This window comes from Battus philenor, unplaced genomic scaffold, assembly GCF_028537555.1.
Source record: "Battus philenor isolate CCGP_79_NKW_IND1 unplaced genomic scaffold, ilBatPhil1.0.hap1 SCAF_18, whole genome shotgun sequence".
Lineage (NCBI taxonomy): Eukaryota > Metazoa > Arthropoda > Insecta > Lepidoptera > Papilionidae > Battus > Battus philenor.
Window position 1 is genome coordinate 3679831 of NW_027181680.1, and position 18204 is coordinate 3698034.

The 18204-nt window shown below is 38.3% G+C and overlaps 1 protein-coding gene across 1 annotated transcript in view; it reads right to left on the minus strand.

Annotated features, from left to right (window-relative positions):
- LOC137920455 (uncharacterized) overlaps positions 1 to 16085 on the minus strand; it is a 42533-nt gene extending 26448 nt beyond the window's left edge. The window contains exons 1-2 of the mRNA XM_068763822.1: positions 16012 to 16085; positions 14583 to 14756 (exon numbers count right to left, since the gene is read on the minus strand). Of these exons, the coding sequence (XP_068619923.1) occupies positions 14583 to 14756; positions 16012 to 16085 (248 nt within the window). The remainder of the gene's footprint in view (positions 1 to 14582; positions 14757 to 16011) is intronic.
- Between the last annotated feature and the right edge of the window lie 2119 nt (positions 16086 to 18204).

Below are 18204 nucleotides of genomic sequence, written 5' to 3' on the forward strand. Positions count from 1 at the left end.
TGGCGGGCGGTACATTTTTTTGCACGACTACCACTGCATGTGCGGAAGTGGCTAAATATTGGTCATTTTCTTAGTTAGGATGGACTTCCGCAAAATAACGCCTGATTCCATTAAATAGCATAGTTAGTTCGTATTAATTAGCTTCAGTTTGTATTTAAAGTGTTAATAAATCAGCTTATTCGCTGTATCATCCTGCGAGATTCTTTTGAACTAACCCCGCGTCAATCTATAGTCCTCTAAATATTAAAGTCAAATCGATTCTGTGGAATACGGCTGAAGTCACAATACATTTATTAACCGTTTGACTGCTGCACGGCGCAATGGTTTTTTTTATTTTAATTTGTATCGCTTGTTTTTTTTTCACTTTTACTAAACGCAGACAGTTGGCGGAGGTTTGCCGCTATTAGATACGGATCTTTCTTCTACCAGCTACGAGGCGCGACAGCGTTTTATCATTATTTACAATATTTCTAATACAATTTTCACTTATGGATAAATACAGCTAAAATTTACACATATTTACAATACAATTTTAGAAGTTTTACTTAATTATACATTAGTTGGTTTACTATTTTATTTCAAGTCGCTGCCCAAGCGCTACAGACCCCTAAATGCCTTGAGGCTAAGGATAATGTGCCAGCCCAACTCATCAAAAGATTCCGCCGTAGATTTTTTTTTTGAGGAGGTCCGGTAAGTTGAACGGAGGTATATTAAGGTTATCACATAAGGTCACGAGGTTACGTCTTTTGAATTCGATTCGGGTGCAGTGTCTAAGTAAGTGTTGAAAAGTCTGTACTGTGGAGCCGTCACATGGGCAAGTATCGTTATTGATTATTTTAAAACTGTGCAGGTATTGCTTGCCGTACCCCTGCTCGCTTAGTACTCGAGTAAGATAGAAAGATGTCTTTGATGAGTTATTGCAGTTTGTTTATGTCAAAGGGTTTCGAAAGGAGTCTTATGGTGTGTCGACCCTGAGCTGAGCTCTCCTATCCAGCCTGCCAAATACAGTTGTGTTCAGCGGCGCAATAGTAATGCGTTATCTTATCTCTTAAATCACGACGTTTCAGTGTCTTTGTTGCCCCTAGAGTGCGCTCGAGGAGAACCTCGATACACCCATAACGTATTTTAATTTATTTCTTATCATATCTTGAAACCATCGTAAGGGAAAATTGTGAAGTCCCCGGCAGCCCATGCTGCCCGCCAAAGTTACCGACGAGTAGTTGTGTGATTCAGTGTTCGACGCGACAGCCCGCCGGGCGGTCGTGTCTTGTGCAAGTGCGCGCAGCCGACGGTGCGCTCAGAGCGCCCGAGTGTGTGAGTGTGCACGTGCCACGCTGAGGTGGAAAACGCCGCTGGGTTCCAGTGGGGTAAGTACACCATTTATTTCGTCTCCCTTGGGAGACCAATTCGACGCCCTTACCTCCCGTTGGTGGCTGCCGCGCAAGCGAGCAGGCTACCGAGGGAGGAAAGACTCTCTCTCCCTGCCGCTAGGCGGGGAGTAACTAACTGACGCAACCATCCAACAGCATCAAGATGGAGGAACTAGGGAGGCACCTAGTCCTCTTCCTCCAGGAATCTCACCCCAAACTATGGGAAGGCTTCATAGCGAAGCATAAACGCTTCCTAGGAAGCGAAACCGACGACGGCACAGCAGTGCCGGATAAAAACCCAAGGGCCGCACACAGGCCAGAGACCCGTCCGACCCCACAGGGCCGGCCCTCCACCTCCTACGGGAGATCCAAAACGACCTCAGAGTCAGAGTCCAGCGGCTCCGACATGGAGGTCGAACAACACGCTAACTCGACAGGTGACGAGGGCTTCACCCTCGTTACTAAAAAGCGCAAACGTGCGCTCAAGAAAAGCGAAACCGAGGACACCTCGGTCCTCCCATCACCAGGCGCATCGCCGCCTAAGAAAGTGGCCCAGACGGAGCGCAAGGCTCCGCAAGAAATCGAACCACAGGCACCCAGGGGTCCCAAACCCCCTCCGCCCATTATCCTTCAGGAGAAGGGCAAATGGGATGAGCTATCCAAATGGATAGCCAGAAATAAAATTTCTTGCCTTAAGGCAAAAAATACCCAGCAGGGTATCATTATCAACATAGGTACGGTAGACGACTACCGTAAACTTACAAAGCACCTCAGGGCACAGAACATAGGGTTTCACACCTATGCTCTCCCGGAGGACAAACAGCTAAGGGTTGTCATCAGAGGCATCCCTCTTGAGGTTGACGCAGGCCTGGCCTTCGAAGACCTTAAGGCACAAGGCATTCCGGCGAGGAGTGTCTACAGGATGTCCAACTCTAGGACAAAACAACCCATCCCCTTGTTGATGGCTTCAATTGAGCTCTCCCCGGAGGGCAAAAAAGTGTACAACGTAAAAACGTTGTGCCAGCTCAGCGGCATTAAAATAGAAACCCCGCATAGGAAAGGACAGATAGGGCAGTGCCACAACTGCCAACTATACGGGCATTCGGCGCGTAACTGTTACGCCCGCCCCCGATGCGTTAAATGTGATGGAGATCACAGCACAATTAAGTGCGATAGACCGGCCAACTCGGCCGACCCGCCAACCTGCTGCCTGTGTAAGGCTGGAGGACATCCCGCGAACTATCGCGGATGCTCCAAAGCTCCGCGCAGGCACCGCGGGGGTGCAAAGCGCAATCAGCGCTACCAGCACCGCCCCCGCCCGGAACCACGCGGTACCACAACCGCCACCCAGCCACCGCCAGCGCCGCTGCGCCCGGCACCGGCTCCACTAGTCTCGGCATGGGCCAAACCCCTGCCGGGAACCCAGTCAGCTCGAGCTGCGGCGGCCGCAAGGCCGCAACCACCAGCACCAGCAGCAAGAAAACTCACCCCCAGGGCAGGTATGACAGATTTAGGTGCGGGACTAGAGTCCCTTACGGGATTTTTGGACCGTATTGATATCGATAGCGTCCTAGCGCTATCAAATGACCTCCACGCCGCTAGCGGGTGGAAAGAAAGGATGGAGGTGGCGATCAGACACGCCGCAACAATCAGGGCTCTCAAAGCAGAGCACTAAACACAAGAACTAACCACAATGGGTAGTACAAATACACAAAGGACTAAACCTAAAACACTTACTGTCGCGTACTTTAACGCGGCCGGACTCCAGTCTCAGAGGGACGAGATCGGCTTGTTTCTTAGGGAGCACGATGTAGACATCATGCTCATTCAAGAAACATTTCTTAAACCAGCAACTCGCGACCCCAAGATAGCCAATTATGAAATAGTTAGACAGGACAGGCTGACCGGACCATTAGGCGGCACCCTGATCTATTACAAAAGAAAACTCCACTGTGTGCCTATCACACCCCCCCCTTTAGACAACTTAGAAGCCACCATCTGCAAGGTGGCAATGACGGGCCATCAGTCCCTAGTAATTGTGTCTGCATACCAACAATGCAAGAAACCAATATTAGAATCGGACCTGGAATCCATTATGAATCTAGGTCCAGCAGTGCTTCTGGCAGGTGACCTCAACAGTAAACACACCTCCTGGAACGCATCAGGCCAAAATCAGAACGGTAAGGTGCTCTTCAAGCTAGCGGGGACACTTAACTATGACATAGTTGCTCCAAATAAGCCGACGAGGTACTCACCTTCAGTCACCCATCGGCCGTCAACATTAGACATAGCGCTGCTTAAAAACATAACATTAGAAGTAGCAGCTATAAAGGTGGTACAAGATCTTACATCTGACCACCGACCAGTAGTCATGAAGCTGGGCCGGTCCGGCGGTGAGGTCCCTCTGACCAAAACCGTCGTCAACTGGCGTAGCCTCGGGGTCAAACTCGAGGCCACGAAATCCCAGTACCTGGATGAGATTCCAGACGTAATTGATACGCCCGACATAGCATGCCGAGCGATCAAATCCTTAACAGCTCACCTCTCATCAGCAATCGAAGAAGCCACAAGGGTGATACCCGAATCGGAACACCGACTCGGGGCTCTCCCAGGCTCCATTCGGAGGCTGATTAGGGAAAAGGATGCCGTTATGAGGCAGCATGACAAACATCCTTCTCAGGTTAACAAACAGAGACTGCGCCGCCTACAAAGGCAAGTGAAAGCGCGCGTCTCAGACTTTAGACACGATAGGTGGGATGCGCTGCTTCAGGACCTGGAACCGTCGCAGTACGCTTTCTGGCGGCTGGCCAGAAGCCTGAAGATGGACAACTGCGCAACCATCCCTCCCTTAGTTAGGACAAACAATGCCGATCTCGCCTTCGAGGACTCAGAGAAGGCCGAATGTTTAGCCGACAGTCTAGAAAACCAGTGCACACCATCTACGCACTATACCGACCCTATTCACTTACATCTGGTAAACACAGAAGTAAGTAGGAGAACCGCACTCCCCCCAGAGGGAGATGCATTACCGGAAGTGACAGAAAAGGAAGTCGCCGAGATCATAACAGATCTCAAACCTAATAAGGCACCCGGGCCGGACGGCATCACCAATAGGGTGCTCCGAGCCTTGCCCGGGCAGCTACTAACTCTGCTTGCAGGTATTTTCAATGTCCTGCTAGCCAGCTGCACCTTCCCCGACGAGTGGAAAGAAGCGGTCGTCATCGGCATCCCCAAGCCAGCCAAGCCCCGAGAGCTGCCAAGCAGCTACCGCCCCATCAGCCTCCTCTGCACCATGGGAAAAGTGTACGAGAGAATAATCCTATCAAGATTGAAGAAATTCGCATTCGGTCAAAACCTCATCCCGGACGAACAGTTCGGGTTCAGACCGAAGCATTCATGTGTACACCAAGTACACAGACTGACAGAACACATACTGTCAGGTCAAGGAAGATCAAAAAAGCCCGTCCTCACCGGCGCACTTTTCTTCGATGTCGAGAAAGAATTCGACAAAGTCTGGCACGAGGGCTTAATATATAAGCTCTATCAACTCAAGGTGCCCGACAGGCTTGTGCTCACCATACAAGCCTTCTTGAAGAACCGCACGTTCAGATATCGTGTGGAAGGAGCCCGGTCCTCCAAAAGACCGCTCCTGGCAGGAGTACCACAAGGCTCCTGCCTCTCACCGCTCCTATTCTCGCTGTACACCAGCGACATACCAAAAGACCCCCAGGTCGGACTAGCTATGTTCGCCGACGACACGGCCCTGTTCTACACAGACAAGCATCAGGGCCGAATCACGATCAGACTCCAAACCGCGGCCAACCGCCTAGGCGAATGGTTCCGGAAGTGGAGAATCAACATCAATCCGGACAAAAGCGAAGCCGTCCTCTTCGGCCGGAAATTCGAAAGAAAGCCGATGCGCAGACTCAAGCCAGTACCTGAGAGAAGGAAACTAGGCAACATCACCCTCTTCGACCGTCCAATCCCATGGAAAGCATCGGTCAAGTATCTAGGAGTCACCCTAGACTCCCGACTAAACTTCTCACCTCACATCAAAACCGTGAGGAACAAAGCAGCCTTCGTATTGGGTAAACTCCACCCTCTACTCTGTGCCTCCAGCAAACTCTCGCTGAAGCACAAAATTCACATTTATAAAGCCTGCGTAAGACCTATACTGTCCTACGCAAGCGTAGTCTTCGCTCATGTCAGCGAGCTGAAATTGAATCGCCTGCAGGTAATTCAAAACCGCTTCATCCGGAAAGCTACCGGTGCGGCACCATACCAGAGGGACGTCGACCTCCACAGCGACTTAGACCTCCCCACAATCAGAGAATACTTTGGAGAGGCGTCAAGGAGATACTTCCATGACGCCATACATCATCCGAACAGTCTGGTGGCCCAAGCGGCCAACTACATACCAGACACACACGCAACGACAACAAAGCGTAGGCCACGCCACGCAGTGCCGGACGAGGACGCTCCGACCCCGAAAGGCATTAAAAAACGCCCCCTGAAAACATCAGAGGGGGCCACCACCAAGTAGACCACATTCAAGATGGCCAGGACACGCCCGACGAAGAGGGCGCACCGAATAGCTACTGCCAAGAGACAGTAGCGAGAAGAAAACATCGAAGAAGAAAACGAAGACAACACCATCATCATCAACACAGAAGACATGAAGACGAAAACTCCGATAAAGCCGACGCCGACTCCAACACCAACATCGAAGGAGGAAAGCCACAGCAACTCTAGCTAGTCTCTTGCAGCGCACACACGCGCCGAGAGTCAGCAGTAGGATAGTATATAAATATTAGTTCGCGGGTCTTCGACCCGCGAGCCCTGAGTCCGACGAAGTTGTGAAAGCCCGCAAGGCTAACAACATCATCATCATCAGAAACCAGTCAGTCAGTCAGGGAAAATTGTACGAAAAGAGTTATTAAAATTTATTGATATTTATCTAAATGAGAGTTTTTTATTTGACGACAAGTCAAAATAAGTCCCGCAGTTTTGGAGTATTCTTGCAAGAATTGCTTAGCAATCAATCGGTTAAGCTATATCTACATTTCAAAACGGTTGAAATTATTTGGTATTTTAAGTTTTAAATATATGCCTCCTCTATTTTATCCCAGAGTTCTGTATCTCTAACTGTACGAGGGTCAAACTGAAAGTTCTTAGAAAATCAAAAACTAAGCATTCTAGCAAGTTATTAGTTTTATTATAACTTTTCAAAATAGCGTCCATTTACATCAATACATCGCTGCATTCGATGGAACCATTGAGGAAAGCACCTTGCCCACTCGGCCTTAGGGGTCTCTTCGACGGCGTTTTGAAACGCAGCCACTGCTTCTTCGGCGTCCATAAAATGTTTTCCTCGAAGTTTTTCTTTTATTTTCGGGAATAAATAAAAATCGCAGGGTGCGAGGTCGGGGCTATACGGCGGGTGACCCAGTAATTACACCTCTGAGGTCGCCAAATAGCCGATCGTTTGCCTGGCGGTGTGCGACGAGGCATTGTCGTGATGAAGGAGGATCCTGCTGCGAGGTCGTTTCTCTCGAACTTTTTCCAAGACAAGTGGCAAACAGTTGTTAGTGTACCACTCTGCATTAACCGTTTTCTGATCCTCTAAGACAACTGTCGCGTAATGACCTGTCTTTCCGAAGAACGAGGCCACCATCTTTTTTCCAACACTTCGACCTCTCTTCACTTTAGTTGGCAACTCTTCGGAAGGAAACACCCACTGAGCAGACTGTCTTTTGGTTTCCGGATCATAACAGTAAATCCAGCTTTCGTCACCCGTTAGTATGTCGAACACAGCATTTGAGTCACCTCCGTTAAATTTTTGGATCATTTCTCGGCACCAATCAACACGGCAGAGTTTTTGAGCCTCGGTCAAATTATGCGGTATCCAGCGGGCACAAAGCTTCCTGACCGCTAAATGTTCATGGAGGATTTTGTGCACTTGACTCATACCTATGCCTAGACTTGTCCGAATCTGCTGATAGGTCACTCTTTTGTCAGTTTCTATCATACGCCGCACAACACTGATATTGTCTTCAGTCGTCGCTGTAGAAGGCCGTCCCTCACGCAAATCATCGGTGAGATTAGTTCGACCACGTTTGAATTCATTAAACCAGTTGTAAACTGTGGCACGAGATGGGGCTTCATCGTGAAAAGCCAATCGAAGTCTATCATAACTTTCTTGTTGACTTATATGACATCGAAAGTCATAAAAAATTATTGCACGAAAATTTACTCGGCTTAAATTCATTCTGACGTGCACAGACAATTTTCAATTTGCCGCCAAATCGTAAAACAAATGACAAATGAATGAAATGTATACTCAATATTATTGGTAAAGAGTTCTATTTTTAAAATTTAAACTTATTTTTTTAATATAATGCTTTTAAGTTGCCAGTTCTAAAAACTTTCAGTTTGGCCCTCGTAATTGGTCTTAAATATGCCGCAACTTTCATAGTGTCATCACTCCATATATTGACCGGTCAACCTCTTGATCTTTTCTTGTAAAACGGAATGACGTTTGTATTAATTTGTGATTTGTGTAGTAATACATGATAATATGGTGTGCCTAATATAGATAAAAATGAAGGATATATTTCAGAGTGTCTTTTAAGTGTTTTTTGTATAAAAAGTTGTAAAAATGTAGTATGTATTACATCGAATAAATATTGTTTTAAGTTCACCGAGGCATAGTAGTAGTACAGTTTGCCTTCTTAATTGAAGAGTTTATTTAAAGATATAAATTTAACATTTATTTTTCTATTGTTGTAAAACAAAACAAACAATACTGACTTCGTTCAAGAAAGCTACGGGCTACTGTATAGATTGAAAAATGGAGTTTTTTACACAAATTTTATTTAATGTTTTTTGTTATTAATAATCATTGCTGTCTGTTAGACATATCGAGAGAGAAAGAGAGGGATATAAAGAAAAAAGGGAAGAGCCAGAGAAAGAGAGAGAGGGAGTTATTTTGATATAAATAGATTATTGACGGATATATAAACTTAATATATTTAACTATTATGTAAAAGGGGCGTTGGATTTTTATTCGAGGCGGTGGTATATACAAGGTTACGTAACGGAACTTATATATTACTCAACCAGACTGTCTATAATTTATTTTCCTTGTCTATTTTCGTAAAACCTGTGTATTTAAAAAAGGGTAACAATGAATATTTATATTAAAAAATAAATAATTTGTCCTGCAAGTTATTATAATTAATTTAAAGAAGTCGCACAAATAATTTAAAGTTTTATATCGTATTTTATGTGCGATAGAGAAATTTTTGAAATTATCATATATATGAGTGTAATTAATTTCGTATGTTACATGTACTTATTTTGTAATAATACTTAATTTACTACAACGGTTTTTGAATGAAGTCTGTGCATTGCAATGGACGGCTATCGGTTAACCGAATGAATGAATGAATGAATGAACTATAGTAATAATCACAAGGATATATTGATTTTGAGAAATTCATTTTATTATAATTTTTATTTATTTGTAGTATTTTGAAGTATAATTTTAAGTTACAGCCTATAAAACACAAAAAAAATAATTTATTCGATATCACATGTCGGAACTATATTACATATGTGACCCATAGATGGCGCTAGAAGATGACATCCTAGCTCTATAGTTTGATGTCTGATAGCATACAAAGTTACCAGTAGTAAGTTATTAATAAGAATCAACAAAGATACGACTTATATAAAACTTATAAAAACCGTGTAGAAAATATGAGAATTTAAATCACTACACCTCCAGAAATTCATCAAGATGGCGACCAATGACAAGCTATATTTAACAACCAATAACAACAGTACAGCTCCTCTGGTGCGTCACGGAGAACGCTACAAAGTTGATATTTGAAACAATTATTAATAATAATAATTAACGTTAAAACAATCTGATTTCATGATAATGTAAAGTGTAAATATGTAACAATTATAATTAGTTAAATAATTATCAATAAAAGTATAATATTAATGGCTGTAAACGATTGACTTTCGCCTGTTTAACGTATTCTGTGCTCAGCGAAAGAGATAGAGCAAATAACAGTTAATTGGAAAAAGAGTCTACGCGCAATATTTTATCTTATTGACGTCTCAAATAACATAAATAAATAAAAAAAATCGCTATCAAGCGTTCTTTCATCATGATTAATAAAAGCCTTTCTTTTGTTTTCTATCGACTTTTATAATAATAAACGAGATATTTCTATCTTAAGCTTGTAGATACTAATAGAATATGTGCGGAATAATTTATAATCATAAGACTAAATTACCAAAGATATTTAATCCATAACTAAAGTCGAGTTTCAATCTAAATAGACTTAAAGTCAAGAGTGAATAGGTTTCTTCTAGGCAAGCATATATCATTGTTGATTTCTTCATCACTTAACATCAGGAGAGACAGCAATGGTTGGTTGAAATGGTTTATAGTTGGTAAAAATGAAAATAAAAACCATACGTATAAATATATAGTATTTAGCGAACATGTGAAATATCAACGTGTTGTTATATGCTTTTAATTGTTATGTCCATAAAAGAAAACGTACCGTACAATCGACACGACAGCCGAGTGTAAGAATTATACCAACGTGAAAATGACAATTTAAAAAAACGTTATAACCGGCAGAGAGGAATGGCAATTTTTACGTACAATTACCATATGTATGAGAATAACATGTAAATTTAAGTATTTCGTTGGAAATTGCAACGTTCATACCGACGCCTCAATGCCGTACTCTTTTGTAATTTTATTTCCTTCGTACCCGACAAAGTGTCTTAGTCTTGTTATGTTACTTCAGAAATCGACACTTCTTTGTACTAAGAGCTTAAAACTACTTAACTTTCGTGAAGTTTCTAAACCGTTTATGGTTGTTCGACGCCATTATCGTGCCACTATTACGCCCTATAATGTTAGTTGGTAACAAAATATCCACCAGTGATAGAGTTTAAGTTTTTATAATATCGTTAAGTAGAAGTTTGTGCTTGTAGTTCGAATTTTATGTGCACACAGAAATACTGATTTAGCTTTATACGTTGCACTTAGGGTCCAAATCTTAATAGAATGAACTCGGTGTTCCAATTTACAATCATTTTGTCCCCAACGAGTCTTTATTTATTTCATAAAAAATAAAATTAGTTGTAAAATTTCAGATATAAATCTGAAAGGTTTAGATCTAAAAAAAAATCAAACTAGATAACTTACGCTAGGATAATAACAAAAACTTCTGCTTACCGTCTCTGAAATTGTACTTGAAAAAAATTCTCGAATAAAATTGTGCAATAATAGATTTTAGGCAGAAAAACTGTTAAATTACTGTTGAGGATAAAAATACGTATATGCGTAAATAATAACTTCCTCCAAAAAACAATGAATTCATGGTGTCCCCATGGATCAGCGCGCACAGAGTATATCCACATACAAGGTAAACAGACGACCTTATTAAGGAAAGACAGTATCCATGGCGCTTGTAAAAAAGCGCCTATTAAAAATATATGAATAAGACGTATGTGCGGTGGTTGGCCTACGGTTGAAACGACGACGATATAAACATTTAACTTCTGTCATTTGTATTCTTCTTATCTCAAATTTAAAAACTTTTGAAAGAATATCATAAAATTTTACGTTACACAATATAATACGTTTTGAATACGAAACGAGTATAAAGATTGATGTAGAGATTGTTTATCTACGCAGGAGTGGTTTTTATTTGTAACACGGAAAATATTTCCTTGTACTAAAAGTGTATTTCAATAGAAACCTGTATCATTGTAAGAAGAGCCTATAAGACAGCGGGAAGGACATTTTATTACGGGATATATAACGACAAGCAATAAAAAGATAAAGACTACAAAGTTCTGGATTCAATTCCGCGTTGTATTATCAGTGACACACTTTGTCAACTGCATTGCGGTTATGCTTAGCATATGAAAATATGTCTCAAAATTCGACGAATATACGGAGAAGTCGTTTTGGGAATAGCGGAAAAACAATTTCAGCTTAAACTCGTACGTATATCTGGATGTTCAGAATTCATAACAAAATCTGACAACAATACAGGTGACCACGTAAGCTTGGAAAAATATTGACGTTTAAAAAAATTAACTAAAATAATAAACCCACAATTTTAGACCGCATTACACTTTTGACCATTTTTAATAGATAATTACAAAAAAATAACATGTATGAATGCTTTATATGGCGTAAACGTAAAATAATATATTTGTTAATAAATAATTATTGAAAATAAACAAATGTTTGTAAGTCTTTTCGGTAGTATAAATAACGACGCATCGACGGCACAGAAAAAAGAAAGTAGACGTTTGAACTGTTGCAGCGTTCGGATATCACAGGACGATGTTATCCTGTAAGTCAAGTTTAACAAGATTCCTCAAAAATATGTTTTACTAGGAGTTTTTGTGATCATAGAAATTATATCAGTGATGTTAGCAAGAGAGATTAATCATCGAATCTAAATCAGCAGGGCAGCATGAGAGAAACTACGATAACATCTCTTCATTTTATATTCGTAATATAAGTTATTACTAATGCCTACCTAGTGAGGATTCCGGCAAAGTAACGTAATTTCTCACTCTAAGCTTCATTGACAAGCTCAAAGTCAGTCAACAGACTATGGAGATGGCTATGCTCGGGATTTATCTACGACATCGAATCACAAATGAAGAAGTCTATAGACGAATGAAAGTTACCGATATAGTCAGGCAAGTTGAAGTGACAGTGAGAAGGCTATGTAGCGCGCAGAACAAATGGCATTTGGACCTCTATGTTCTAAAGTGGCCACGGGAAATGAAGCTTAGGAGGTCACCCACGAAGTTGACCTAGTTAATATCGCTTAAAATGCTGGATTTAGACTGCTTCTAGACTGCTCAATTGGAAATTTATGGGAAGCTCTATACCTAGCAATAGACAATCTAACTCTGAAATATCGATGACGATTGCAGCAAAAATGACATCACTCATTTGAAAGCAATACTTAGATCACTTCTTTACCTTAAACAAGTACGGTAATGGACATTAAGTAGAGATCATAGTGTCTTGTTTAAAAGTAAGATCTCTTTACACATGTTTTCTTACAACGGGTGCAACGGAGACAACACTATTAACTTAGTTTCATACTTAATTAAATTCCTATCTTTGTGGATTCCACATACCCGAATGTGTAATGTAAATGCCAAAGCTTTGAGCGAGTTTGAGGCAGTTAAATAAGTATAAGTGTAGAAAATAAATTAGCACTTAAATGCTAAATGCTATTTTCTAAATATATAATACGATTTTTTATTATTTGGGTACCTAAGACGGAAAACTAATGCCTTTTTAGACATTCTCTACCAGTCAAATTTTAGTGCAGAGATAATCAGAAGGCAGGTGTTAAAAACAAGTATAGAAATATACAATTATTTTTAATATCGTCTCGTTATTGGGGCCTGTCATTCCTTAAACATTTTTAAGATCAAGTACCAGGGACAATTATTTTTTTAGTTTACATTTTATTTACTTTCTCTTTTCCATTCGTAATATTTTCTCACATTTCCTACTCTATACATATTAAGGCAGATGTAGATGTACTTGTAATTGTCTATTTCTGTTATATGATAAGTTACAAAAGAAGAAAAAGTTAAGAAAAAAAAGAAAAAGTTAAAAATAAACTTGACATATTAATATTTTCTTGAGGATGGCATTAACGACAATTCTACGGCTGACATGATAAACAGTGTTACTTCGATTAAATTGATATATGATTCTTCTATAATTTTTAAGTTAACAATGAGGTCACCAAGAAAATATTCATTTTGTGACTAGTGTCATCTATATAATTATTACTAAGGTTTATTTACTTAAAGTTCTATACGAACTACAAATTTATACAATATTTAAAAAGAAACATTCTATTTAAACAAGTTAAAAGTGAACTATGTAGAGAACAAAACAGTTAATTAATATGTAGCGTGTTCCAATTTTGATTTATTCAAATGATTAACCAAGATGTTGTTATGATAAAAATGTAATTATTTAGTAACAGGCAAAGTTTGATTACTGTTTATATCTAAAATTGTTTCGTAATTTATTTGAATTAACTGGTAGTACTTTTTATATAATGTCAAAAATGATACTAGTAATTGAAAATAAAACTTTTTTTGTCTACTGGGTATTAAAATAAATTGCTTCATGTCAATCTTCCTATTTACTTTTAAGTAAGTTCGATATCCTTTTATTTATCGTAGGAAAAAAATTAAGAAATTCACTATTGTTAATATTATATAAAACACCCATTTCTGTTAAAGCTTAGCTTCTACTTCTTTTCAGCTGATAGATGCCTTCTGCTAGACACAGATCTCTTACAAAAAAATTATTTATACGGGTACTCTCCTTCTTGTCTGTTCGCTAAATTAGTACAATAGACGTAGAAATCATTTATAAATACGCTAAATGTAATTTATAGTATTTCTAATTTTTTCCAAAAATATATATATTTTTTAATTTGAGTATAAAGGAGATTTGATGTGTTCCATATTAATTCGTATTAGAATTTTAATTCACATTTGACGATTTAGTTGAATAGAACAATGCACTCACTAATAGTTAAGCATATATCTTATCTTACATACTTATTCTATAAAAGACCGACGAAACACGTTTTATAAAGATACATATTTGCCACATAATAAACTATTCATCGTCACAATGATTTTAACAAGACATCAAAAAATGTATTAAACCCATTATGATTTCAAGCTGTCTCTACAATATTACAATATTGTATTATACAGGCATTTTCAAACCCCCTGTGTGAAATGATCAATCTAAAATATGCCAATAACTTCTGAGAGTATTAATTCTGCGGGGACAGATAGTATAACAATTGCTATTAATATGTAAAAATTTGAATTTAGAAAACGCGTTTTATCACTATATTCTCATTGTGTTATACCGGTTGTCTGCAAATGAGCTATAACTTCAACCCTTAAAGCTATTACATCTATTTCCAATCACCTTTATTAAACTGATTCCTTAAGGAAGATGGAGAGTATAGAATCTTATTTTAAAATTATAGATAGAGCTGTAGACAGTTATAAACATTATCTATTTAAAAATTAGGTAATTAATACATACAAATGTACATTACTAAAAGACGGTTTTCAATATAGTTTACAACTTACTTGTCATGAAAATGCTTGTTGCTGGTTGCATATGAATCGAATATATAATTCAACATTGGCGAATCTCCTTTACCCTTCCGTGGCGGCAGTCTTCTGGATTTGTTTGTCATTGATCTCATTATGTTCTGCGGCGTGGGAGCAAACGTACTTGTTTGTTGGATAGCGTTTGTTAGTTCAACGCTTGGGAGTTCTAAAATGTATAAAATTTCATGAATATAATTCTATAACAATACAAATATTAAAGAAATAAATTATTCATAATAAGGTTTTAAATTAAAGATAACTATTTTTATAATGATCCTTATTTATATTTTAATAGACTTAGATTTGTTAAAATTAATGTTTGACAAAATCAATGTCAAAATAATATTGAAAAAAAACTCTAAATTCTATTTATAACATCGATATATTTATATTTTAACAGTCTCTAAAGCTCACTTTGTATAATAAAACAAAATACGTTTAAATAGGGTTTCTAAATAAATATCAAATAAACATTACATTTAATTCCAATCGATATTAGAAGTTTATTACGTGTGTTACAATGCTTTGTTATTTCTACAGAGAATACTGGTCAAAAATATTCTACTTATGTCTATTAACACTTTCTACGATTTATCTTTCTAGTAACGGATATATTACTAGATAGACAGATCATATAAAAAAAGAATAATTACAACGAACAGTTTTTTTTTTCTAGATTATAGCACTAATTCAAGTGCAATTTCTAAAATCTCTCTGTATTTTAATGTAGTCTGTAAATTAAAAAATAAAAAAAACTTTTACACAAAATTAAAAATATTTTAAACGTTGCGCAAATATTATTCTGTAATTAAAATATATATTGTACAATGACAGCCCGGCGGTAGAGGAGAGATATTTGCGATCGTAGGTCGCTGGTTCGATTACCCGAATACGATCTTATATAATTCACGCTTTGTGCATTAATTATATACGATTGCCGCTGCCCAAAACTAAGTTTCTAGAGGATAGCAAGCAGCGTTCCATGCGTAACGTAAAACTACACTGCGTGAAGCATGAAGAATATGGTATATTTGACCCTAGGTATCTTTGGAAAGCCTATGTCTTGCAGTGGGCTCTATGGGCTGATACGACAATAATATACATAATAATGACGAGGAAGGACATCATATTAAAAACAGCGACACGCAAATATATACTTATAATTGGTTGTAAAAGGTTGTTTAATACAAACAAGATTATCAAAGACGTAAAATAGTTTTTATTTGATATCTAATTATATATACTATTTCAGTTAAATATATGCAAATAACTTACAAAACCTTTTTGCAATTAGAACCTACTTAATTAACACTTCACAAAACTTAGATGTATATATCTATGAATAAAATTGGCAGCAAGCAAGATGTTCTAGTTTTAAATATATATCAAAAAAGTAGATTAGTGGATAATACCTGTTACGTTGGTCTGTGGGGCGATGGCGCTCGTAAGCACCGCCATTAGTACCACGCTCCAGTGCATGCCGCCGCATCCTACCCGCTCAGCAGGCTCTCTAGATAAAGCAAATGAAAACAGCAATTAGTCTCTACAATTATTAGACACGCTATACTGATTTTCGACACGCTATTTATAACTTAGCTTTAACTAAACAAGTGTAAATTATTTTTGTTGATTACTTCCTGCTTACATACACATAATTATACACTTCTTTACAATGTTGTATTCGTGTGTGTGCGTGTGCCCGTAACTGTGTGACTGTCCAAATATAAACGGGTGCGTGCGTGCAAATGTCTCTCTCTCTCACACACGCCCTCTATCTGTTGCTCTGGGTGTGTTTGAGTATGTGCGTGCCTACGTGTGCTTGAGTACTTGCGTATGAGAGTGTTATTTGTGTGGCTGTGTTTGTGTATTTACTGACACAAGTGTGAAAGATTTTTAAGCAAACATATATTTTAGGAATGAATTGCTCTACTACTGTATTAATAATGTTGTAAAAGTGACCACGAAAACTCATGAGTTTAGCGTGGACTTTCTCATATTAGGGCGTGTTTGAAAACCTCGTGGCTTCAAATTGAGGGATGCCTTTATAAGATAACTCAATCGGATTCCAGTTTTTACCAAATTGGAATCATTTGGAATTATTCTGATGTCGCACATAAATGGTAATTTAATAATTATATAATACCCATATGGATATCGGTACCAATAAATAAGAAAATAACTGTAAACTGTAGCTTTGTAGTCAACGGCAAAAAAGCTGAAAAATTAATTAAAAGATTCATGTATAGTTAATCAGGTCGATCTTAAATACAGACATATAAAAACATAAGTCGAATATTGATTAGAAATTAGTGTTTTAAAATGTGCTCTTTGGGCATTATGCAGAGGGTTTGTACGATCTTACATCAATATTCCTTATGGTTATGATGTATAGCTGGCATTCATACCTTTGTAAGACATTCCTCGCATGAGAATCAGGCGTTTCGCTCTCTTGATATAAAGTGTAGAACAATGGTGTGAAATTGTTTATCTTAGTTACTGAAGTTAGTAGTAAGCTTTAAAAGCTTTTATAAGTTAATCCCTAACAGTGATTTTTATTAATGAATAATGCAATTATATAATATGAAGTAGCTCAAAGAATTGCTCTTATGAAATGCAGTATGCAGTACATCACTCGTGCAGCCGAATGTCGATGGGTTTGAAAGGTTCCCGAGTGGTAACAGAGAGCTGGTAGACGGGACGGGCTTAGGTTAACCCACGAAGTAGATCGACGACATTTTCAAGGTCGCAAGAAGTTGTTGTGAGAGCTCCATGTCTTGCAGTCGGTATATGACAGCTGATATGAAGGCTGAATGAATATCATATGAAAAAAAAACTACATACTTTATCCACTTTAGTCATTAAACATATCAATTTAAGCCAGTATAAACAATAAAATGTACAGCGTAATGTTAGTGAAAATGAAAATATTGCAAAAAAAACAAACAAAATATTCTCTCAAAAAACTAGAAGCGATTATGCCTGGCAGCGTAAAAACATTTTAGTAGATAATACATAGATAAAATTCGAATATTGCACCAAAACTGCCGATCGGATTCTGATGCATTAAGCTATGCTTACATTACTTTTAATGTTTAAGTGTAAAAATAGTATGATTAAATTTTATTATATTTTATGTATTACTTGTATCAAAACATAAGAGATTAATTAATTGGTGATTGGTATTATATTCAAAGGTTTGAAATGGGTGACCGTTTAGCTTGTAAAAATGTTTTGAAATTCGAATTACAGCCTACGAAAAATAATTATTATTTACTATCTGGACCTGCAGGCTTGTACTGACAAAAGCTTTTTGTTAGTCGCATTTGAATTTAAAAAAATAAATAATGTAACTTTTTTCAAAGTGATCACTGTAGCTGGCGTGATATAAAAAAAAGTTTTAGTGCTTGCTATTAAAATGTAAGGTATTTGCTGACGAAAGAGTAAAAAAAAAAGAAATTATAATAGTTTTTTGGTAAGGCTATGATTTTCACTTTAATGTGAAGTAAAACAATGTCTCTAGTATTTTTCTATAAAATATTGCACAAAACTATTTACTAGAAAGCGTAGCAGCACCAGTATCATTTTCGTAGCACATTCG